The 25,693-nt window shown below is 35.5% G+C and overlaps 2 protein-coding genes across 6 annotated transcripts in view; both read left to right on the forward strand.

Moving 5' to 3' along the window:
* The window catches only part of LOC105153601 (uncharacterized), a 170,208-nt gene extending 159,635 nt beyond the window's left edge, over positions 1 to 10,573 (forward strand). For 3 of the 4 annotated variants that reach the window (XM_087406383.1, XM_011068536.2, XM_011068535.2), the window contains 5 exons: positions 1,787 to 2,323; positions 5,893 to 6,212; positions 7,712 to 8,047; positions 8,858 to 9,276; positions 9,980 to 10,573. In XM_087406383.1, the coding sequence (XP_087262509.1) occupies positions 1,787 to 2,323; positions 5,893 to 6,212; positions 7,712 to 8,047; positions 8,858 to 9,276; positions 9,980 to 10,233 (1,866 nt within the window). In that variant the 3' untranslated portion in view covers positions 10,234 to 10,573. The remainder of the gene's footprint in view (positions 1 to 1,786; positions 2,324 to 5,892; positions 6,213 to 7,711; positions 8,048 to 8,857; positions 9,277 to 9,979) is intronic. The other variant, XM_011068537.2, reaches the window with a different exon arrangement.
* A 10,667-nt stretch (positions 10,574 to 21,240) lies between these two features.
* nahoda (DOMON-like domain-containing protein nahoda) overlaps positions 21,241 to 25,693 on the forward strand; it is a 33,162-nt gene continuing 28,709 nt past the window's right edge. The window contains exon 1 of one of the 2 annotated variants that reach the window (XM_087406379.1): positions 21,241 to 21,621. The gene's annotated coding sequence lies outside the window, so the exon portion shown is untranslated. The remainder of the gene's footprint in view (positions 21,622 to 25,693) is intronic. The other variant, XM_011068539.2, reaches the window with a different exon arrangement.

Below are 25,693 nucleotides of genomic sequence, written 5' to 3' on the forward strand. Positions count from 1 at the left end.
GATACCATGAAGGGATAAAAAGTCAGCTGAATTATTAGTTGGAGTTTATTGCGTGGTTTCAGTTGTCAGTTTAATTAACGATGTAATGCACGCATTTATATATATATATATATTTATATATATATTTATACACACACACACACACACAACATTAGCCTTCAATAATAATTTTTCTACATGGACAAATAAGTCCTGCAATTTTTTTATCCAGGGCAATTTTATTACAAAACTGGAAATCAAGAAATTGTCAGGGAAATTAAAATCGTCAAGGCAATCAAGAAAAAGTCAGGGAATCATGCAAAATTTTCTGGGAAATTAAAATTTTTAACTTTAAAGAAGTTTAATATATGTATATCACATCTATGCAATTTTGAAATACTTCCAATTTAAAAATATAATACAGATTTAAGGGGGCTACTTTGGAGTCAACGCGGTAAGAGATGGGTAATCTACACTTTCATTAATCATCAATAGTATAATATATGTATTAAAAGATGTCAGTTTGAATGTTTTGGCTACCAATTTAATCCTTTGAAGGGCAGTGGGACGTTCCCTTTTGTTCTTAATTTTTTTCATATTTCTGATCTATTTTGTAGTTTATATGCGCATGTGATTCTACTTTTTAGATTCTTAGGGATCTAAGTTATGCAATTTTTATGAAAAATTACGTTAATTTAATTATTTGCAATTTTGTTATAAACGATTAATATAAAAAAATTTGTTTTTTTCATAATAAATTCGGCTATTCTTAAACGTGAAGTGCTAGAGCTCTGAAGTCCAGTTATATTTATATAAAAAAATTTTTATGCGTGTACTTCATATCTGAAATATATTTACTATAATATATATATTTTTCTGAATTTTCTAGTTTTTTCGAAAAAAATTTTGAAAATTTTAGAAAATTGATCTATTATATATAAGTCTATTTATTATTTATTATTTATTTTCTGACATCAGTAATTCTGACATCAGAATCGTAATCAGCGACTCCGAAAACTCATAGATGATCTATGATTTCAATAATTTGTTTAGAAAAAAAATGTGCCCCTCAAAGAGTTGACAATTAAAAATGCAAGTAGTGTCAACAGCAGTAATAGTAATTTACATTGTCGTATTAAATTGATTTCTCAATAAAATATTTTTCCAAATTAAGACGAATATACAAAAAAATTTCAAAATATTATTGAATATCAGAGAAAATCATGTTTGTCTGGAAATCAAGGAAAAATTATGGAATTTTAGAACGAGGAATTTGTGACAACCCTGTTACCGCGCGAAAAAGAGTCTAGTTGCATTAATTGAAATTCTGATTAAAAATGATAAATCAAAATTTTCAGATTGAACCTGATAGAATTTTAATTCTGATTATCTCAACTAGAATTATAATCAGAATCGTCTAGTTCATTTATTTTTAACCATCAAAAAATTTTCTTAGTGCGGCTACAGTTTTTTTTTATAAATTAATATATTTTTAATTAATCTAAAAAAATGTTATTTTATTTTTGAAACAAAGTCATCCAACCACTTCGCAAACACATGCGTCGGCACACCGCGAGCCGTTAAGAGAAAATAATATGCTTCAAATACGGCAAAGTCCCACGCTCGATGTAAAGTAACTATAGGCCGTCGCCTCATGCAATTTTCGCGATAAGCTTGCATTATCGTTCGCACGTGGCCCGCCCCAGCTATAGCGTTTACGGTATACAGCACACAATCCGTTTCTATCCTCCGCCTCCTCGCTCGAGACTCCAATCTGAATCCACGCGCGCGCGGTCTGTTTTCGCAGGTGCATCTGTACTTCAGCGCGCTGCCGGAGGATAAGATCCCGTACGCGGGTAGCGCCGGTGAGCGAGAGCGGGTGAAGCAATTGCTGCAACAGCTACCGCCGCACGACAATGAGGCGCGTTACTGCAGCGGCCTGACCGAGGAAGAAAAGCGCGAGCTGCGGGTGTTCGCGGCTCAGCGGAAACGCGAGGCTCTCGGTCGCGGGCACGCGAGTCAGCTTGAACGACCGCATGGAGCCGGATGTCGCGAGTGCGGCCGCGCGATCGCGGCCGGCGAGATGGCCGTCGCGGCAAGCCGTGCGGGTCCGGCTGCTCTCTGGCATCCCGCCTGCTTCGTCTGCTGCGTGTGTCGTCAGCTGCTAGTGGATCTAATCTACTTCTGGCGGGACGGCAGGCTCTACTGCGGCCGTCACCACGCCGAGACTCTCAAACCCCGCTGCTGCGCTTGCGACGAGATCATCCTTGCTGATGAGTGCACCGAAGCCGAGGGTAGAGCGTGGCATATGCGCCACTTTGCTTGTCTCGAGTGCGACCGGCAGGTAAGAATACAGAATAAATATGAATTAAAGATTTTTCGAAAGAAACGTTGCAAGTATTGCAATCATCATTTTTATGTCGTCAGTAATGATGACTATTTTTATTTCGCGATTACGTTGGAATTTAAAACAGATTTTTTTTTTTTTTTAGAATTATAATAATAAAACTATATAAATAAAAAGCGTAGGAATGAAAATGTGCCATTGGAAGTTATTTTTTTTTTTTGCGAATATAATATATCATCATCAGTATCATAGAAATATGAAAATTACGATTATATATAATCGAATGACTCTTACTCTGGTTATCTTCAGTGATATTTAAAAATAAACGAACGCTATCGATAAATTTTATGTACAAGTGAGCGAGGTCATTGAGCTCTATGCCTTCAATGATTATTACAAGGCTCCATCTGCCATGTTAAAAGCTAAGACAAACGGAGATAAGCTTTTAAAAATTCTGTCTGTTACATATCAATTGAGATCTCCTGCATGATGGTCAGCATTTATAACGATGATCATGACAAATGATTTCGATTTTCAAGCAGTTCTATGTTATTATTTTGTTCTGTGTCATTATATATTTTATTTAAGATTACATTCCGACATCATTTCAAGATTGGACTTGATAATGCGTTTATTTCTTTTGTTTTAAGTTAATAACTAGATTATTTGTATTTATAAAAGTTCAGATTATAAATATTTTTTCATTGAAAATATGAAATGTACGTATTCATTAAAAATGTGAAAAAGTTGCGTTACATTAATTAATTGAGAGTAGCTTATTTCCTTGTACATAAAATTTACATATATAAATAGCAATACTGTATCATTTGATAGCACACACGCACACACACACACACACACACACACACACACACACACACACACACACACACACATTCTGTGATTAAACTTAAAACAAGAACTTTGTGCCTCTTTCACATATACATGTTAAACTTTGCAATCCTCGAAAAACGATAAAATATTTTTGATTACCAGATAGATAAATATATTTATATATTTATTTATTCCAAACGCGCGCGAGCAACTAATGAAGATATTCCACATGTCTCAGTTATGAATGCAGGACAAGCAACATAACGGCGCACGTAACTAACTCTCCCCGTACGGAGACTGGATGCTGCATGATGGGATCGAGTTTATAAATATAATAAATGTAGAATATCAGATTTTTTTTTCATAAGACGATTCTCTGTACTGCAGCGAATCGTTTCGATCTAACGGTACTTGCGGGATCGTACATCGGAAACGCGCGCCGCCAAGTTAACGATTACGTCGCTATCGAATTTACAGCTGGGTAGCAATTCATAATCCCGCCAGCTGACTCTATCCCCAGATACGTCTTCCGACTTAGATAGCGTCGAGAGGCACAGAAGCAGCACTTGCTTTCCGCTTTACTCGCACCGGTTGTCTTTGGCTTCGGGTGTGAACTTGTGAATGCATTTATCACGCGCGGAGAAGACCTGGGAAAAATTCTAAGTAAGAGAGGGCGGAGGAGATTCTTATTTAAATTTACTCGACGCAATTTACTAAGTGATGATGTAAGAGTTATTCTCTCCGGTTGAGAGTGCGGGATAACGTGGTATCTATATCGCGAACGTATGCGAGAAGCGAGAACTCTAAGAAGCTAACGTTTTATCAGATCGCCGCCATATATGTAGAGTACAGTGAATAACCGGTCACTGGCGTAGTGCCATTATCACCGAAGCTATGCTTATTTCTCCGCGTTGAGATAAGACAACTTTGTTCTCCTGTGATTGAGGAATGCGCTACCGTTTTTCGATGTGATGTATTGCACGATATCCTCTTCTTGCAATCCGAGCTTCTTTTACTTTTAAAAGTCGACGTCTTACGAATTTAAAATCTCAAATCTTTTTCAATATCTAAGAAATAAAATGATATACAGTCTTGATCAGATATATTAATCATCTATATATTATATTTTTCATTAATCTGAAATTCTCTTATCTGTATTCCTTGTTAATTATCGATATTGTACATAAGCTCAAATAGTTCTTAAAATAAAGAATAATTCGCAGCCATAAAGCAATTTTTTAACTAAAACGTTAAACAATGATTAATAAAGTATTTAATATTTTTGGTCAGACTGTACATAAATGACATGTTTATTTATAAAACAAAATAATGTGTTTCATTCTTTGTGCATGCGTCACTAAAATGTGACGTGTTCCATTAATGTACTTTAATTTCAGTTCAACTTACTCTTTACTTTTTTGTCTCCAATTCTAAGAATTAGGAAAAGATGAAGAATAAACTGAACTGAGATTGAAGTTAATCTACATTAGTAGAAACGGGTAGTCTTTCATTTTTTGAAACCTCATCTTCTGTATATGACTTCCGTTCGTCTAAACGAGCGATTCATCGTTTCTCAAGATAACTTCAGAAAAGCAAAGACGAACGGATTATATAAACGAATGTTTACGAACGTGGCAAACATTTTTCTATAACTCTAAAATATTATCGATATGTATATTTTACGTACAGGTGAATTTGAGATGCATAATTCATTGAGGATTAAGTTATGCTTTCAGTGCATAACTTAATGCTCAATAAATTATGCATTCAGATCAAAAAGTCCACTTTATCATGCTAAAAGCTAAGATAAACGGAGACAAGTTTTTAGGAATTTAGTCTATTATACATATTGATTTGAATCTCTTGCAGATAGTCAATGTTATAAAAGAAAATGTAATAAATAATTTTTATTTTTAAGCAGTTTTGTGTTATTATATATTTAATTTAAGTGTTATGAGGAAACATTCTTCATATTATTTCAGGTTTGAATTTAATCGCGTGCTTATTCTTTCTTTCCTTTCAAGTTATAATTTGTATTAGAAAGGTTTTGATTATACACAGGCATATTATACATATGTAATAGCTCGCAGTTCGGAGCTCTAAATGTAATAAAATGGGGTTATCCCCACTTCATTTTTAAAGATGAAATTCAAGGCCCTACTGGGCTACGGTTCTATCACTCACTCACGCTACTCACAAAGCGTCGAATGTATATGGAAAAGATTTTCTGTGCTACTAAGACGTTCGCTGTTATGTGGTATTTAGTGTAAATATTTTATCACTGATATGTGTTCATTTCTTATATTTAAGATTGTCTTAAGTAGTTTTTAGATGTAAGTAGTCTTAAAATATCGTAAGCCAATCACAGTAAGTAATGTCTTAAGATGCTAATATTGCCCTGTGATTGACAAATAAGAACTCTATGAATACGAATCTAAAAGTGAAATGTATGAAAATTTTGTGTTACATTAACTGTGACCAGCTATTTCCTTGTGCGTAAAATTTATACATTAATAGTATAATATTGTATCACTCAACATTCATAGCATCCTAGAGTTAATGTATCAAAAGTGATAACAATATATTCATCGATGATTCAGGATTGTTTATACTGTAGCGCATTGTCCACCTGTTCATTGAAACAGATTTAATTTGTTCGTTCATTCTTACTTTGTCTGGTTTCACTTTCGCAGACGTAAATTCACACGGAATGCATCTTCTTCTGTTCGTAGCTTGGCGGCCAGCGATATGTGATGCGGGAGGGCCGACCGTACTGTCTCAGGTGCTTCGACGCTTCCTTCGCTGAGTACTGTGACAGCTGCGGCGAGCCGATCGGCGTCGACCAGGGTCAAATGTCACACGAGGGTCAGCACTGGCACGCGACCGAGGCTTGCTTTTGCTGCGCCACTTGCCGCACTTCTCTCCTGGGCCGGCCGTTCTTGCCGCGACGTGGTGCCATTTACTGCAGCATAGCGTGCAGCAAAGGGGAACCACCGACGACACCGAGTGACTCCTCCGCCGGGCCGCCCCCACCCCCGTTGTCCTTCCTCAGGTACATACTCCGTGTTCCGCGCGGTCTCTCGCATACCTCCTCGCCTCGAGGCGAGGGTCACGGGGGTTGCTTTCATTGTCCTGCCACCGACTGCGGGGGTTCGCGCACGGATCCGCAAAAATTATAGCTGCCGGTAACGTCCCGCGATTACGCATGAGCCTACGAGTTGTACGCCGCTCCCGAGTTCGTAAGTAACGGAGTTGCACGCCGAGAAATTATTACGGCGGCAATAAATTATACTAATGTACCCGGTTTCACCATATAACTTGTTTCGCTTTGAAAACGACTGGTCGGAAACGGGAGAACCGTTGAAACTTTGAGATTAAAGTTTGTCGACATTAGTTAAATAGTCTGGTCTTACGTCCTGTCCGGATCAAGAAACCGTGATAAATAACAAATAATTGTCGAATCGTTTATTTAGTCATCTTTAGTTTGCGTTTAAATATTTTTTAATTTTATTATACAGATGACAGGAAATTATTTAGGCTTTTTGTTCGGCTTATCGTTTGAGCGATATACATGTTTTATAAACGATATTCAGGTTAGTATATTATCGCTAACGAAATCAGAGCCACTTGGATCATATGTTTGAAGACATGTTAATGCGACACCTATAGAGCGGCGTCTTTCGTGGTTGAATTTAAATTCGTAATATACATAACGACCTCGTTTCGGAGGCGGGCACAAGGAGGGCTGAATGTCGCATTTAAATTTCATTATGCATCTAATTGTCGAAAATTTTTAGTATGCTGTAAATGTAGATACAATTTAAATTCAAAATGAGAAGTAATTAGTCGCACACCCTGCAACATAATTGTTTGACGAGATAAAAATTTTAATCATTTTTATCTTTGGTACATAGCGTGTTTTAATTAATTAAAACGTAGAAAAAGATAGAATATCAAGAAATAGGTTATTATAATTAAATATTTGTTTATGACATATAGCAGTCAAAATTATATTTTTAATTATCAAATATTATGACTTTTATGTATATTTTCTCTTTTTTAACAAATTACATGATAAAATCTAATAAAGAGTATGCGTTTCCTCCGTGTCCAGATCCATTCTTGGAATGCCAACGTTGGAATGAACCTTCAATCCACTTCATCAGGATGAGGAGCAGCTTGATACTGAGCTGTTCCTCCAGGTTGTTCCTTTTTTTTCCAAATATCCACTTCAATATAGATCTAGAGCAAAACGGAAAACTCCTCTTCCTAGATGTCTCTAAGAAAATTGACGGTACCTTAGACCATCAAGTACCAACATCAAGAAAACCAACACACACAGATAGATGCTGAATCGCACCACCACCCAGCACAAAAACAGTCTGCAATCAATTCACTTGTACATAGAGCTTTCACCATCTCTGACAAAGACATCTACAGACAGAATTCAATCTTAAAATTAGCTTTATTAGAAAAACGGACACGACAAAAAAGCACTCGTGGAAATCTCAAGAATATTATGATAAAATCTAATATTTTTTTATTTTTTAGGAGTGGTAGGAGGCAGACGATGGCCACGAGCGAGGGTTCGTCGAGTCCACCTCCACCGCCTCCACCTCCGCTTCCTCCAGGTTCGAGGCATACCCTCGGATCTCCTAGGAACTCGCCTCGAATGACCAGAAGACATCAACAAATTTCTGCTTCCTTGGCAACAACGCCTACCCAGAGTACCCAGAATGCTCTGAGCCCCGAGTTTGGCGCGGAAGGACTTCCTTCCAGTGGTTCCAGACCTAGTGGTCTCGACAGGGTACTTTTGGAGCGAAATCTTGAGAGACTGTTACAGGAACGCGGCTCTCATCCTGACGAAAACTGTAATGAATTGGGAAGGTACGTCTATACTTTTATTATTTTACGAAAGCTCGAATTAAGCACGATCTAATTATTATCTATTTTTCCAAGTAAGCTATAAATATATAGCAGGTAACGTTTAAAATTTCAAAACATAACATAAAATAAGTAAGAATACCATTAAAATCTAAAAATGGGAGATATCTAACAATCTATTATATCTTTTTTTTCCTGTCTACCCTATGAATCTAAGCAGTGATATTCGAAATTTGCAAATATAATCAATATATATATTTTTCATATACACTTTCATTCACTTTTTTATTTAAGAAACGCATTAATACCAGGTGCGGCGAAGTAAAAATTTTCAGTGTATGGAATTCCCGAGAATAAATTGAGGAAAAGAAGAGGAGGGTGATGAGATAAATATATCCTCATACATATCTTTTCTACATGACAAAAGTAGCCCCTCTAATTTTATTTTTTTAAATAAAATTATTGTATTAATGAGCTCCTATATTTAACTTATCAACCATTTCACGATAAATAATACAATGTCGCAAAATGATCTTTCATTCGAACAAGTTGATGTAGGAATCGTTAAAAGAACGCGAATAAATTTTACGTATTTTGATACGAAATCTCTGATCTCAGGATTGTCGTAAAAATTGCATTACATCCTTCAAGCAATGGCATTTTTCGTATGTTTGTAATTTCTAAATTATAATTTCTAAATTTCTCCCCGACTAAATATCATACAGATATGAAATTCAGTATATGGAGTATTCCATACCAATCATACTGAAGTCGCTATCCATGATTAACACATAAATCGCAATTGTATTGCAGGCTGATGCAAGCGCGAGATAGGGAGCCTTTGAGATGCATCCAGAATTGCACACCTACTCACGCATCAAGCATGCCGGAACTGCCGCCACCTCCGCGACCATCGTCAGGAGCATCAGCATCAATGTCAACATCGACTGCTGGCGCAGCGTCGGCCGGTGTACTATCGCAAGAACCGGCGACGTCACCGACCAATCCCGGGATTGGAGTCAGCCAGATGGATCCGCCAACGCCGACGTCGAGACGCGTGCGATTCCAGGGGGATCTAGATGTCAACGATCACAGTGCGACGTCGCGCATCCCTCTCTCGCCGACAAACGATCGGAATTCCTCATCGTCGCCCTCGCCCACGTCGCTGTCGAGAGCAAACGTGTCACGATCAAGGAGTCTTCAGCCCGAGGAGGTCGCTAGCACGTCTTGGGGTGCGTAAAATCATTCTTAAAAAAAAATGCATGGATGATTTATATTTTGATGGATGATTTCTTCTTCTTTACACCCCTGTATTGCTTCCCAAGCCATTTATAAAGGTCAGTATCATGTGATAAGATGGACCTTTTGATTCAATGTATGCCTCTTTGCATATAAAGCAGAGGCCACACGTAAATATTCCACAAAAACTTGAAATTTCCGAAGTTCTAACACCAAAACAGCGACTTCACTCAACGGAATCGGAGACCTCAAGATTTGATTAGTTGAAATCGGCCACCGGATCTGAAAATAAGACTTATAAATAAATATTCAAAAATTTAAAGCTTTAACATTTGCCTTAGCAGCCACATGTATTATAGTCGTTAAAGAATATGGAGGAAAAATTTCAAAATCAATCAAAGATTGAATCGACTCAATTTTATAATTCTCATAATTAGGACAAGCTTAAAAAAATATGATTAAGATTTTGAAATTTACAGTCACAACCAGGATCATCTCGAACACCGATTTTGAACAAAAAAGTATTGGTATAAAAATAACCCGTATGTAAAGTTAATGGTCTTACTAAAATCCGACCTATTTATTCTCCATCTTTTAAAAAGACATTAATTAATATCTTAATATTTAAAGACTCTTATCTATGTCAGCATCCTTGTTAAATGAATTCTGTGTTTATTTACTAAAACATCTTTGCAGGAATGGCAGGCACGTCTAGGTCGAGAATGGACGGCGAGGATGACGACGCCGAGAGCTGTTGCTCGACGTGCAGCTCATCCAGCAGCTCGGACGAGGCCGCGGCTTACGCACTACCACCACGACGAGCCTACGGCGGCGTCCGGATTTCTTACGTGCCAAACGACGCGGTAGCGTGCGCGCGGAAACGCGCGCCCGCTTCCTCGTCGTCATCGAATCAAGCTCAGAGGGACACCGAAAAATGCGTCATATCTTGATAACTCCTTCGATACTCTACGAGTTTTGACCTCGTCGTTATGATAATTAGAAGGACTACAAACAACATTTGAGAAAGAGTTCCTATAAAGTGAACGCACTTTTCGATATCTTTCAAAGCGTCGTCGACGCCTGCAATATCGCAGCACGTCTTACACACACGCCAAACATGGACGTGTACTACAAATTGAAAATAATACTCATTTCATTTCTGTAAATATTGTAAGCTCTCTTCCGGGGAACGCGATCATCAGCGCGCCGCCACAATCCAATGATCGCGTCCCTTTATTTTTAATACCCTATTAATGTATTTGATAATAATAACGATGATAATGATAATAACCTTGTGTGTTTTGTTGTCATTGATATTTTACCTGTTGCGAAATAAAAGTACAACAACAGTATGCGCTGTTATTGTGAATAGCTGCAATAGCTCACTGCAACTATCTATTCGCATGCAGAATCGAAGCTGTTTAACGTAAGTATACCTTCTAATTATACAGCATTATCCTCTCATAGCTGTATTCGATTGTTTATCGTTTATCTGTGCGATGATGCGATAATCGCTCTCGTCAAGGATCCATTTTCTTAAACGGTGAAAATTCTAGACAACATGATCGTTATGAATGATAAACTGCAATCCAAAACATTCATTATATAGCGTATCTCGATAGAAAGTATTCTGACAAACAATTAAGTATATAATTATTTTTCTTCCGAATTATACAAGGCATGACATTAATTAGTTTCACTCTTCTACTTTATCAAGCAAGATTATTAAGTAATATATATATTAAGCTCTTGAATTTTTTAATTAATAGAAAGTAAATGTTCCCTTTTTCTTTTTTTTTTTTTTTTAATTAATATGTAGGAGAAACTGATTTAATTATATTTAAATTACTAATGCGGAAATCGCTACATTATTTGCGATTTCTCCACCACGAATCCAGAAACGAGGAAGAATGCATGAAATGCAAGAATGGCGCACTTGGTCTCAATTTAGCTGAACAAATCGATCGTTCACTTTCATATTTAGACTCGAGCGGTATGGAAATCTTCAAGTAAAAGCGGTGGGACAAGAGCGAAAATTGAAATTACGGTCGAGTGACGGAAAGAGCGAAAGTAATAGCCCCTCTTAGGGAATCGTTCACAGCGTTAGTTCTAGCTCGTGGAGATACTCGTGCTTTCTCTCATCCGGTGAGCACATTATATGTTCTCGGCGAGAGATATTGCATCTGACAGCGCGTCAAAATTCTAGCCATTAGGTCCTTTTAAGGTTTGGAATTTTAGGTTTGGAATCTTTCGAATGATGGTCATTAGCATACGCGTATTTACGATCGTGCGTGATTGATATATTGTCTAATCGAAGTCTAATTTTGAATTATGTCAATCTCGTTGAACGATAGAAACGTTCGAAATACGATCTGATAAGATCTTTGATTAAGATGTAACAGGTTTGTCTTGTTTGTGAACAGATGGTCACTTGTTTTTCTTTCACTATCCATTCTTGTTAAAATAAAAAAATTTGTCTCTTTTTTTGTATATCAATTGCGTTTCTAAATTTTTTTAAGAATATTGAGGAAGATATTTCTAATTATATTTACAATTTTCTAAATAACAAAATAAGATTATAATTAACTATGAAATTATTTAATACTATATATTTTATGATTGCAAATTGAGTAACAGTATCTTAATGGATATTTTCAAAGAAATTAATGCTACAAGAAGCTGTTCTCTGAAGATTTACATATCCTGAATAAGTGACTATAGATCTTGATTAAGACGAGATTAATGGGCGATTGGAATATAAGTATTCGTGTACACCGTAATTTCGATACAACGTAGCAAGATTTCAAAGATTTTTTATTTTATAATTCAATATCCATAAAAGGAGCCACAGGTACTCAATCTCTGTTACAGATATTTAATTCTCATATTTAATCATGACATAGACTTGCTTCATAAGCTATAAATCTTTATACTTTATACATGAATAGAAATAAGAAAAAATAAAAATAGGTAAAAAGTAATAACGGCTGATAATGGATGGAATTATAGTGTAAATTGGATTACATGGCATGTATTATGGAACTGTTAAATAAAATATGAATATACTGTTGAATTAATTCTAATCGGAATTTGTTTGAGACCTTATTCTCGAAAAATATTGCTTATATATGAAAATATAGCCTTGGCCTAAAAAATATTAACTATCATATTAACCGTTATTTAGTTTTAGTTCAAAAATTAATTTATGGCATTTGCTGTGACTTATCTTTATTCTTTGTTTTAAAAATCCCGTAAACTCATTATATAATGTTGATAGAAAACAATATAAAAAAATTTTTAATTAATGAAAAAATATAAGTGCCTATATTATTTTTGGTCAAGGCTGTATGCAACGTATACTAACAATAAGTATTTTCGTACATTCTTATATGCAATACTTTTCGAATATACGGTTCTTGAATAGTTCATAATGTATTGTACATGTCCAGTTAAAGTCTGCAGTCCAAAAAAAAAAAGAAAGTACATATTCGCGTAATTTGGTAAATATAACATAATCTTGGCAATCATGAGAGTTTTTCAAAATGTATCACAACTAAATACAGAAAACGCACAGTGTGATTGTGACGTAAGACGCCGGAAGATCTAGCAAACACCACCTCTACGCGGAATGCAGTTCGACGCGCCTTTCTTCGCCGCGAAAATTGCCGCGTATATGCGTGGCCGCGATTATGCAATAATCGCGTGCGCGCGAAATGAGATTACCGAGCGGTAGCTCGCTAATTATGCGTCCGAAAGAGAATGCGCGGTGTATGCCTAATCTCGACAAAACGATTTTATGATTTACCGAAGAAACCGAGTCGTATAATTGCTATGCGCCGTTATACGAATTCTTTCGTAAGGAGAAACATTTAGATTTACATTCTTCGGAGAATTTTACTAAGAACGAAGAAGAATATGGAAAAAGTATTAAAAAAGTATTAAATTCAATGGACAGTTAATGGAAATAAATTAATACAATTAATCTTTAATAAATGTTTTAATTTTTTTAATACACTTAATTTTTAAGTTACTAAAAACTTATATTTCATTAACATGTATATTTTATTAATAGTTGTTTCAATTACGATTAATTAAAATGTCATTCAGATCCGTAAAATAAACTATAAAAAGTGATTTATAGAGATCCTAAAGTCGTCTGCTTTACCGACTAACGCAATAAATTTTATATAACAATTAGTTTTTTTTTTGTCAATATGTCGCACTTATCGGTAAAAGTGATTTCGTTTGGGTAGTTCTCCAAGAATTCGAACTTCACTTTAGGATTCTCTTAAACGATTAGTTAATAGCGTTGCTGTCTTAAGAATGCATATAATCTTTTCTTAAAGGAATATACTGAGAGGAAAGTGTTTAGTACTATAATTGCATAGTAAAATAATTACGGTTAAGAGTTTCATTTTTATAGTCATTACTGCTGTAATGTTAGTAATAATAACTATGTACATATAATATATAATTCTCTCAAATGTGAACATATTTTACTATAAATTATAATTTTAAATATAGTAAAATATCAAGATATAAATGGTAAATAAGAAAACATTATTATTCAGCAAATGCAATCGTAATTATTATGAATATAATTATTTCCTTACAACACTATTTATGTGATAATAACGACTAAAAAAATATGTTCAAAAAAACCTAAAGATTTTCAAGCAGTGTACATATTTGCATGATTAAAATAATATAAATATATAGTGGTCCCAAAATGATTACAAATTATAAATGGAGTAAAAAATGCTCGTATATTTTCTTAAAAAATTAACACAATGTCATGGCTTATTTCGAGCTATAATTAAATTAATTATAAATTAATATAATTAACAGACGTTTCAACTTACAAAGCCTTCTTCAGTGTCGCAACGCAGAAATACAATTGTTATCAGAGACAATTGCAGACAAGAATTAAAGAATATCGCAATAATATAAAATTGGACCAGTCCAAGCACTTAGTAATCTCGAAACATATCACTGGAACTAATCACGACTTTGATTGGGAGAAAATTAGTATTCTTTTTGAAAAGAATTATCGTAAAAGAAATATTTCTGAAATGATGACACACTAAAGAACAAAAAAATGATTTAAATTTAATGAAAGATACTGAATTATTGGATAACTCTTATTTTAACATACTTGACGATATACGAGAACATAAACGGTCACAATTTTGAACAGACTTGTTTTTACATCCGATTTTATCGACTTTTATTTGACCTATACTTCACATTAGTTAATTTTCAAACGAGCAACAGTCAGTATCTTTATTGTACTTGACCGGATCTTTGATGGAGAATTTAGGTTACAGTATTTTATATAAATTACCGTAAGTTATTACTTGATTCTCTTTTTTACACTAATAATATATTATCTTAAATCTATTTTCTACAGAATATCATAAAATACTCGTAATTAAAGAATTCTCAAATCGTTTGATACAAGTCAAACTGGATTCTCGATCTCAACCGAGGAATTTGGCAAATCTATTTTATCGATGAATATAATTGATTTACTGTTGACTGAAGTATTCAAATGTTTTTATCATCTGGATACTTATTGACGTTCGAATTTTTTTATTTTCTTTATATTCTTTTATTTTTATATTTGGACACTTCACCATTAAGGGTTTTTGAATTTTGTATCCATTGTTCTTTTAAATTATAAAAATAATAAGGCTCAATAAATTTAAATAAATGAAAGAATAAAGGGCTACGAGTCTAAACATCAAACAACAAAATAACAATCTACATTAAACGGTTAAAAAATAAAATAAACAATGTCATGTCATTATTCTTTATCCGTTAATGTAAGATTGTATTTCTGCGTTGCGACACTGAAGAAGGCTTTGTAAGCCGAAACGTCTGTTAATTATATCAATTTATAGTTAATTTAATTACAGCTCGAAATAAGCCATGACATTATGTTAATTACAAATTATAGTTGAATTATGGTAATTGCAACCGTTTTTATCTCTCAATATACATTCTTAAAGTGGGTATGTGGACGACGCAACGGTCACACTCTCTAACGCGAAGACGACGTTCTCTTCGGTAAAAGAGGAAAAAGATCTCGATGTATCATTGTTGCGAATTTACGATCCATGAGATCACGCGTGTAAAAATACAGAACCGCTGTTATCTCCGCAGTCCATTCACCGCAATGCCGCTCGTTACTCGTGTGATGGATGTGGCATACCACGTACGTATCGGACCCGCGCCGTCTTGCCTGCCGCGCGATATTCGCGGTATTCGCGATTGATCGATGACACGTAATACGCGCGCGATCATTACGATCCCGGCCCGAGACGGGCGCCGATCGATCGGCGGCAAAACGCGCTAGCGGGGCAACGGCGGTGAATAGGAAGGACGACGTGCCTCCGTGACTTCTCCTCGAGGCCGACCGAGGGAGAGGCCGCATTCCGAGCCACGTACGGGAGAAAGCTCGTGCGCGCTTAGCCTGCGGGACGACAGGCAAGCCTTCGGAGGTCGAATGAGCGAGCGAGTGAGCTTTTCTCTTTCTCTCTTTTTCTTCCTCACCTTTTTCCCTCATTCGCATCCGTAACATTGTTTTGCCGTAACACGCCGACGAAATTTCACGTCGATCGAGAACGCATCATTCGCTGATATGTCGCCGTCGTGCTGCGAACTGCGAACTGACCGTATCATGAAGCATTGTGAAATTCCTCTTTCGCGTCTCCCTCATGGAGGTATTTATGGATAGCATAGATTTTCTTTCTCTATTTGGTTGTAATATATCTCCGTTTATGAGTGTAGGATTATTTATTTGGTTCTTTATTGTACAATTCCAAGCGGTGACGCCGTTAAACGGAATCAAAGTCGAATGCAAAAAAGAAGATAAAATCCAAGTCTGACTCCAGTTGGGATAACACATGTCAGGAAATTTTTATATTGTGTAATATGGTAACTAAATATTATATTTTTTGTTATCGTTCCTTATACACTTAATTTAACTTCCTACATTTGGAACAAATTGTAATCTGTGGAGAATGAGTAATGCAATACACTGAAAAAACATAATGATATAAAATTGCATAATTTGTTCTCTAGTCAGTCACTTAGCTTTTTCTTTAACGAAGAGATTTACTATTCCACCAAAAAGTAGGGAAATGCTCATCCTGATTCTTACATAGATAGGAATTCCATTATCATGAACATTGTAAAGACATCTACGACTGTATTTATTGATTCGCTGATGATGGAAGAAACGTATGAATAATTCGAATAATGTGTTATAAACAATTATATACATTTATATTCTATATAAAATTTTTTTAATTAGAAATTCGCGCACTAATTTCCGCGCTGTAATTTCATGCTGTTATTGTACATGTATTGTATTGTATTCTCTACTATATGCATGTGTATATATATATATATATATTTTTTTTTTGTCTTTACAATTTAAAATGATTTATTTTCAAAAGGATATTGTTATTTCGTTCAATTTTGGTGATCAATGTTTTCTATTTTTTAAATTACCGATTAGTTTCTGGGAACATCTACCATACCTGTCGATGCCATTCGGTATTGATGTTTTTTATAATGATGCCCGCATTATTATCCAGTGAATACTTGAATAGATAAAAGCGCCTATACAACTTGTTTCATAACGAGCATATTGAAATAAAAAAACTCCAACTCAATTCGATGAAGAAGTCATACAGTACGTATAGCTTCCTTCATCTCTCATTGCGTAACTACTTGTAATAGGACCTACGTTTATTTTTCTATTCGAAGCAACACCTGTCAGACAAATTGTTAAAACTTCTTCATTCGTGTTACGCAAAAAATAGTTTACACATGTTTAAGTGGCCATCTTTCTTCACAAGTTCCTTCGACTTCCTCTCGGCTGCAAAAACGGTCGAAAAATGCGCGATTCTTGAAGAGCCCAAGCAGAACATAAAGTCATCCTGACATCAAAATGACTTTAAAATGATTATTAAAAATCACTTTTCGATTCATTTAACATCAAAATAATGATCACGATTTAATTTAAAATTTAAGTTACCGTGATTTGTTCACAGAAAGGATAGTTTTGCTAACATCTAAAACATCTAAAAATATAGCTAGATACAAATCCGAAAATAATTTGATTAGACTATCAAAATAATTATGTAGTTCAATCAAACTGAGTGTTAGACTTTTTGCAGTGTTGCTCGTTATGCTTAACACATTCCTGTATAATTAATATTATTTTTCAATCTGTATGTAGCTAAAGTTTTAGATGCTTCGATAAAATCGTTCTTTCCATGTTATTCTGCTTGGAAGGTATGTAAAAATAGGATTGCGTACGGGCCGATATCAGTGCTCGGTGCGAGCAAGATCACGCATATCCACGTTTCTCGTTCCTCGATCTACGTGCCTAGCACTTTCCATTCCGATCTCCCGCGTCGTCGCGCCGCACCGGTAAGGAGCGACGCCGTACGGGAAATGGCAAACGGGCGCACCTGCGTGCACCTGTGTGCGGCCTGATAGCCTGTCTAATTGGATAACGATATTGGGACTGGAGTACCGCTAACGGATGAACGCGCGGATGAGGCCCCACTGAGCGTACCGATCGTATTGGGGTTATGCTCCGGTGTCCCGCCAATCTCGCGGCGCGGCCGTTTAAAAAAGATGCTGAAGGACGATTATGGTGAAGCATCTCAAGAATCCAGGTTTGGCGGTCCAGGGTTCGACATCACGAGGCACGTTGATACTCGTTTTACGTTCCGATCGATCGACAATCGATGCCACGAAGGCCGCGTGGACCACTTCTCGAGTGCATACCGACCACGCAATGCGATGTAATATATTCGTGAATTACTGTTAAAAAGAAAGAAATTTATTTACTATCTTCACACTATTATTATAACTGTATGAATTTATAACTGATTTAAAACTTATAATTGTACTATGATTTTAAGTAACTCGTTAAGTGCTCGTAAGGAACTCGAAAAACTGCAGTGTGAGAATTCCTTTTTTGTAAAGATAACAAAAATATTTTGGCCTAAATTTGTCTTACAAATTTTCTTTTTTATAAAGATAAAAAAATATTTTTCTCTTTGATAAATTTGTAAAACAAAGTATTTATATTTGTAAGACAAAATATTTTTTTATTTTTATAAAAAAGGAAATTTGTAAAATAAATTTATCAGAAAAGATTGCTTATCGGAAAGTACTGGGATTCTTTTAAGATCCCTATTCTGTAACTCTTAATGACAGTGTTAGTGATATCGTTACATTATGGTTGTTTTTACAGCTTTTTTTATCATATATAACATTTGCGCAATGATGTTATAATAATACTGATAATTAGCACAACGATGATATTGTCATTAAAATACACGGAAAAAAAGATTTTGCTAAAGTATCTAAAAATTTAGTTAGATACATAATCTGAAAATAATTTTGTTGATCCATCAAAATAATTATTTAAAATCTCGAGCATGGTGAATTTTGACATTCTAACAATCAATTTGAGTGTACTACATAAATATAATATTTTGTTAACTCAACTAAAACATTTTTACGTCTGAATGTATGTATATCTAGTTAAATTTTTAAATATTTTAGCAAAATCGTTAGATATGCGAACAGAATCGTTCTTTCCATGTAGATTAAGAAAAAAATCTTTAACAATCTATTCTCTCGAAAAAAATGATAAATTCGAAATTATATCAATGTCAAACTTATATTAATGGACTGACAGCAGTTTAAAATGCAAACTTAGATAAAACTGTTTTTTTTTATTTTATAACTTTTTAATAAAGTATTTAAAGACCTTTTTTTATTCAAAAAGAACTTGTAAAAAATAATAATTAAAAAAGAAATAAAATGTTAAACAATATCCATACAAAACAATATTTATAATAATTCACACTTTTTGCCGCTGAAGTGTAAAAACATTCCGAATAATTATTCCTAGATTAAAAGAATACATTCTTAAGATGGATATATAGACATAGCAGTACCAAATAAAAGTCATCGAAAAATTCGCTCTTCTCTACCTGAAAAGAAAACGCTAGATAATTTGAAACATTCAATCGATCAGACTGGAAAGGAAAAAGATGTGAAACATAGATCCAAAATTCGGATTGTTGAGGAAACGTATCGACCTTGCGAAACATTTTCGCCGATTTAGCATAGTTGCCTAATGTGACGACTTGCAATTCGATTGAAATTCCAATCGATGGAGGATCGATCGAGTCGAAGCCTGATGAAATTTCATGGACAGCCATTCAGCGATCCACCAGCGAGATGCTTGCATCTGAGACGCGACTCTCCTGGGAATGATGTAACTCTGTCATTTTTATTTACGCAACGTGACGTTTCAAGGTAATTCGAGTTTGCGGAAATGATATAGTACAGTTTCCACACTCACGTAAATATTTTCACATCTTGTTGAAACGAAGTGCAGCTCGTAAATGGAATGGCCGCATTTTCCTGCATAAAATTCTCTTATAAATCACACATTTTAATATAATATACAATAAACATAAACAGTAATAAAATAGTAAAGGCTTTAACAATAACAAAATCAAAACAAATAAAGAAAGAAAAAATTAGAGTCAATACGGATATCAAAATGTTAAATTCATTTGCAGTAAATTACATAAGTAAAACGCAGATGTTTTGATCACAATTTGGATGCATATTGAATACAAAAATATATTAGATGGAAGAAAACATAGATTAAGATAAGTAAATAATATAAAAATAAAATAACGTAGAACAAAGTCATAATAACAGAAAATAAATATAAATAAAACATTTATTCTCTATGTTTATGTAGCTCAAGAAGCTTATTATGTATGTTATGTTAATTTTTTATTATATACGATTACTACACGACGTTATGAAAATCGATTGATCTGTTTACCGTTCATTTATGATTCATTCGGATCTAATATTTCTGAGACATGTATATTGAAATCAACTATCGCGATGTTGTCGCTGTACCGGTTGCGCTATGTTATCTTACAACACCTGTTGTATTTAAAATTGCATATCGCGCAACAGAAATTCCTTCGGAACGTAGTCATATGTTGTAAGATTATATATTTATTGACATTTAATTCATATTACTTAATTTAGACAACGATTTCTATCCTTGTAATTTCGCATTCCATACTTTAGAAACTTAGCACATTTAATTCAATTTTCGTCTTTTGAATTTGTTTGCAGTTGACCACGTTCGGCAGAAAAAAACTTTACAACTGTTGTAAAATTGTTTCACGTAATTGATTTATATATTTAAAGCCAATGAAGAATTAAGAACAAAATCCAATCGTATTAAAGAATCTTATGTAACATTTGCTGCTTTTTCTGTTAAACGCAGCCATTGTCAACGCTCAAGTGTTCCACATAATTATTTTAATTATTTTAATGTTCCAAGGAAATTATTCTCAAATCTGTATGTGACTAAATTTTTAGGTACTTGGAAAATTAAAATTATTCTTTCTGTATAATTTACATTCCCGCTTACATTGCGCTTAGAGCATTTAATGCTTTCAATCCGTACGGTCTGTTATCGCATCAAGCGCGTGATTGAAAAATTCCGAACGGGAGATTCCTGTTTAGGCTCGGCTTTCACGGAATGCCGGACAACCGCTCTTCTGCGCAGCACAGATATCGAATTTACTACGGCACGTAGTAAAGGTCCGGAGGCGCGGAGTCCCTCTCCGTCTACTTCCCAGAGTAATTCATCCTGTAGTTTTTCATGTCGAGCTCGCTCGCTCGTTCGAGAGGAAGGCAGGTATTCGGGTGAGCGAGCGAGCTCTAGCAGGCGCTGAGGAGCAGCGGGGGGAGCAGAGGGGCCAAGAGGTAAGGCAGTCAGGTAAGAAAGCGGGCGAGCGAGTCCTCGGCTTCGTAGAGGTGGGAGGCAAAAGTGGTAGTGGAGGCGAGCGTAAAGTGAGTTTTCGCTCGCGGCGTTCGCTCGCCCGGACGCTCGCTCGCGTAGCAGAAGCGAGTCACCGTCAGTCGTCTACGCGGTTCCGCGGTGTCGCGGTGTCCGATGATATCATCCCGCGAATAAGTGGTGCTGCCTACTTCGATCCTCGCGATTTCTCGCCTCCCGCGGACGCGCGAACATCCGGTCGGCCGCTACCAAAATGGCCGCGCGCTGAGAAAACTCCCCCCCGGGTTTCTTAGTGCGATCTGAAACCCTTTTCAGACGGTGCTTGTTCCCACGGGAAGGGTTTATTCTTTCTCGACGATGACGTCGGCACAGAAACGCCTTGGATAGGATCCTTCAATCGCGCAGGTAGAAAGGAAGAAAAAAAGGAAAAAGCGGAGAACGAAGAGAAAGCCAGAATCAGGTAATTTGAGTTTAAGCTTATTTAAAGTCTTCGATGTTTCGGACACTTCTGAACTTATGTATACCCGATGAATAACCATGAAGATGATCGATACTGAATGAAATTACATACGGCGTGTGATAACATCGACCCGACGAGGTCGACGGCATCCGCATGGTGGCTGGTTACGTTCTCTATGAGAAATAAGCTGACGTTAATTAACCGTCGAACATGACGTAACCGTAGAAGTTGAGCATCGCTCTCGTAATTGTTTAGCAAGAAATGTTCGCAAATCCCTTGCCTTTTGTTGCTAAAGTTTAAGGATAGAAACTACTCCGTGAGATTACGTATCCATCTAATATTACGTCGAGAAGATTTGGCACTTGAAGATGTTAAAATTGAGAAGCTCGGATAATACATAAAATAATATAAAGAATATATTATATATATATTTTTAAAAAATATGTATTTTATATATAAATTTTATTTGGAATAAAATTTATATTTATACATTTAGAAGAAATGAAAATTTATGAAACAATTATAAACGTATTTAAAATTAATAAATGCGTTGATCCTTGAACAGTTTGTGTTGTATAAATATGAGAACGTGTCTATTGTTCATAAATAATTGTATATCAGATGAGAATACGCGTTGTTCAACTAAAGAGAAAATTAGCCGTCCGCCTTGTAAAGCCTCGTAATATTTATCTACTTATGTAAAATTCTTAATTATAGTATGCAGCTTAATTTATTGATTATACATAGAAAGAACGATTTTGCTCAAATATCTAAAAATTTAACTAAATACAGATCTGAAAATAATTTTGTTTAGACCATTAAAATAATTACGTAGAACGCTTAAATTATTGCTAGAATATTAAAATTGTTTCTAGCAATGTGCACGTTGAAGCGTACCGATTATTTTAAATTTTAATGTTCAACAAAATTACTTTCAGATCTGTATCTAGATTTTTTTAGATAACTTAGAAAAATCATTTTTTTCCGATACCGAAAGTAATCAGTGATAGTACCGTATCCGAAACCGATATCAGATGGGTTGCACTTTAATTCCGCTTTTTTTCCTCGCCAAGGAACTCCCCGCCGGATTTACGCCGGACGTCACGTAGAAACGTTTCTATTCAGCTCCGGTGTCGTAACGTCGACGGGTTTGTTTATTTCGAGGGAAAACGGGACGCCGTGCCGTGCCATGCCGCGCCGCCAACGAGCACGGGATGTTAATGAGTTCGACGACGCTCACTATGGAATGCCAGAGCTCGCTTTCCATAATACATACATATCGTCGCTGCAGCGGCGTTCTCCATAAACGTCTCGCGGCCCCCGCTCGGCCTCGCGTTGCACACACATCTCCCCCTCTCGCGTTTGCGAGATAACATCGCGACCACCGGTCCAAGTATGTAGGTAGGAGAAGCAAGATCGCGGAGTGCAAACGAGCACGATCGGCAGGAACGCCCGATCGGCCAAGGCCGCTCGAATAACGTCCTCGTATGATTCGACATCGAGTTGGTAATTGGCTCGGCATCGCAAAGTCTATTAGGATTCACTATCGTTATATTTCTTTTTTTTTTTTTTTTTTTTCAAAACAAGTCGTTTCGCCGGATTTCCGTCTACATAAAAATGAATAAATTCAGTAAAGAGGATTATTAATACACTCTAAAAAATACTGTAAAAACTTATTAAAAAATAAGTGTGGATCTAATATGATGCGGTGTTTATATAATTCTCACCGTGTTAAAAAAAGAAGTGTGAATAAAGAAGTTTATTTTTAGTGTAAGACTATTTCGCAATTAACTATTAATTTCTATACTTTTCCGGGAAAAAACTCGTTAGAACTTATGCGAAAAAGTCCCAAGGACGAACTAAACGTCGCGTTCAATGTCGGAGCAGATAAATTTGCGACGGTACCGGCGATTAGAACGAAGGGCAGTCGCCACTTCCGGCGTCGCATCGACTTCCGCCAGAGTGAGTCCTCGCGAATTTCTCAGCGCCGGCGCTGAATGCGTGAGTGAGAACGGGAAGTCAACGAGATCAACGGCATCGCGTTTGCTGGAATGCCAGGTAGCTTTCCAGGACGTAACGAAGGAGAACCGTTCCACGTACGTTACGGTCTTAATCTCCCACTTCTTCTTCTCGCTCCCGAGACTCCTCCTGGCGCCGCTCGCCTGCTCGTTTACACCGTTTCTCGTGCATGTGGACCGATGTATCAATGAGAACGATCGGTAGCTTCTTCCCATAGTTAGAAGGCACCTTCGAGATGAACAGCGACGGATCAGTCTCAATTTGTGATTAATATATATTAATTGACTTATGACAATTTCGAATAAAGAATATCTATATATATATATATAAAATAGGACTTCTAATAATTGTAAAAATATAATACAGATTTAAGAGGGCTACTTTGGAATCAGCACGGTAAGAGGTGTGCGCAATCTACACTTATATAATCATTAATAGTATAATGTGTATTAAAAGATGTTAGTTTGAACGTTTCGGCTATCGGTTTTGTTAATGTATTAATTATGTATTTGCTGAAGATGACTAAAAAACGTTTAAATGTTTTGATACTGCCGTAAATAATTAATTTTAAATAAACACGATTTTTTCTCTTTTATTCTGAATAATTTTATATATTTTATTTGTATTAACTTTTCTTTTGAAAGTATTATATTTGTAAAGTATTTTTATTTGTTTCGTGATTTTTCTTTTAGTCGATCGAATTCCCAGAAAACTTATTCAACGAGATGAAAATTGTCATGTGAAGAACGGTCGAATATTGAATGAGAATATTAAATATTGAATATGAACTAATCGAGACTCATCAAAATGAATCGAGTCCTTGAGACTTTGAGTCTTTCGTCCTCTTTTTACAATATTTATATACTTACATAATTATCTATCTATTATATATATAGAGAGAATTTTTAATGACCTAATCTAATTTGCATGCATTAGTCAAGTACGTTGCGAAATATTTTTGTGCATTAATCTCAAATTATTCGGATTTATTTCCCATTCAGGAATTATAGAATTGCGTCTAAATCTAAATTGCGTCAATTTTTAATATCTTATATCCTTTCTTGTAATATAAAATCGGGTGCTGAAAGAAAATCAATTTTTCATTGTCTCTATCGATTAGCTTATTATAGTTACCTTATCGTAACTTCGGGGATCTCCACGTAGATCTCATACCTCGATAATAAATAATGACTTGCATTAATAAAAGCACACAAGATACAACCAAGCAAGAGGCAGCCATGTTTTATCTTCGTTCTTTCTTTCTGTAGAGCTTATCCTCTCATCGGTACTTCGTTCATCAATTATCTTCCTTGTACGTATCTACCTTGCCGTTTCGCGTTGACAGCTTCTGTCGAATGACCCGTCCATTTTCTGGCACGCGAAATCGGTAATAAGTCGAGTTGAGTTCTTGCGTGCTGTCGTTCCGCTCTGGACGATTCCATAATAGCTGTTATTTTTATGTGCTCGCTTCTCGCGAGCAAAGTCATCGGAGGGAATGAACTTCATCGGAATGTTCTGGTATCCGTGCTCGCCTTCCGTAGCGAAGAAGGGAACTGCCCTAGCTGTCTATGCGAAGAATTCTCAAACTTTCCGGCTTCGAACTTCTTCCGACGTATTTTAAATTTTTATTCTTGTCCTGCGATTTTAATAAAAAGCCTAACATAAAAGTGCTATGATAACTTAGTTGTTACGTTGACAATTTTCTTCCTGTTAATTAAACATTTTAGTCCATAAAACATTTTAGATTAATTTTCTTCTAATTATACTGATTGTGAAAGGAAAATAATTATATTTATAGCTCTATAAAAAATATATAATTGGCTTAAAAAATGATTATATTTTTACCATCCATCTGCAATCATATTTCATTCTATCCGTTCGCAATCTGGTTTTTTTTGTTTAACTCAAGTTTTTTTTTACAGTTTTGAGCTTTCAAAAATGTGAAAAGATTCATGGTTACATTTTTTAATATCTATTATAATACATTAACAAATAGTTTTTTAATTCAAATGTTTAAATATTGAATTTAAGCAAAAATGAGGGTAAAATTTAA

This window comes from Acromyrmex echinatior, chromosome 5, assembly GCF_024713525.1.
Source record: "Acromyrmex echinatior isolate Ae372 chromosome 5, ASM2471352v2, whole genome shotgun sequence".
Classification (NCBI taxonomy): Eukaryota; Metazoa; Arthropoda; class Insecta; order Hymenoptera; family Formicidae; genus Acromyrmex; species Acromyrmex echinatior.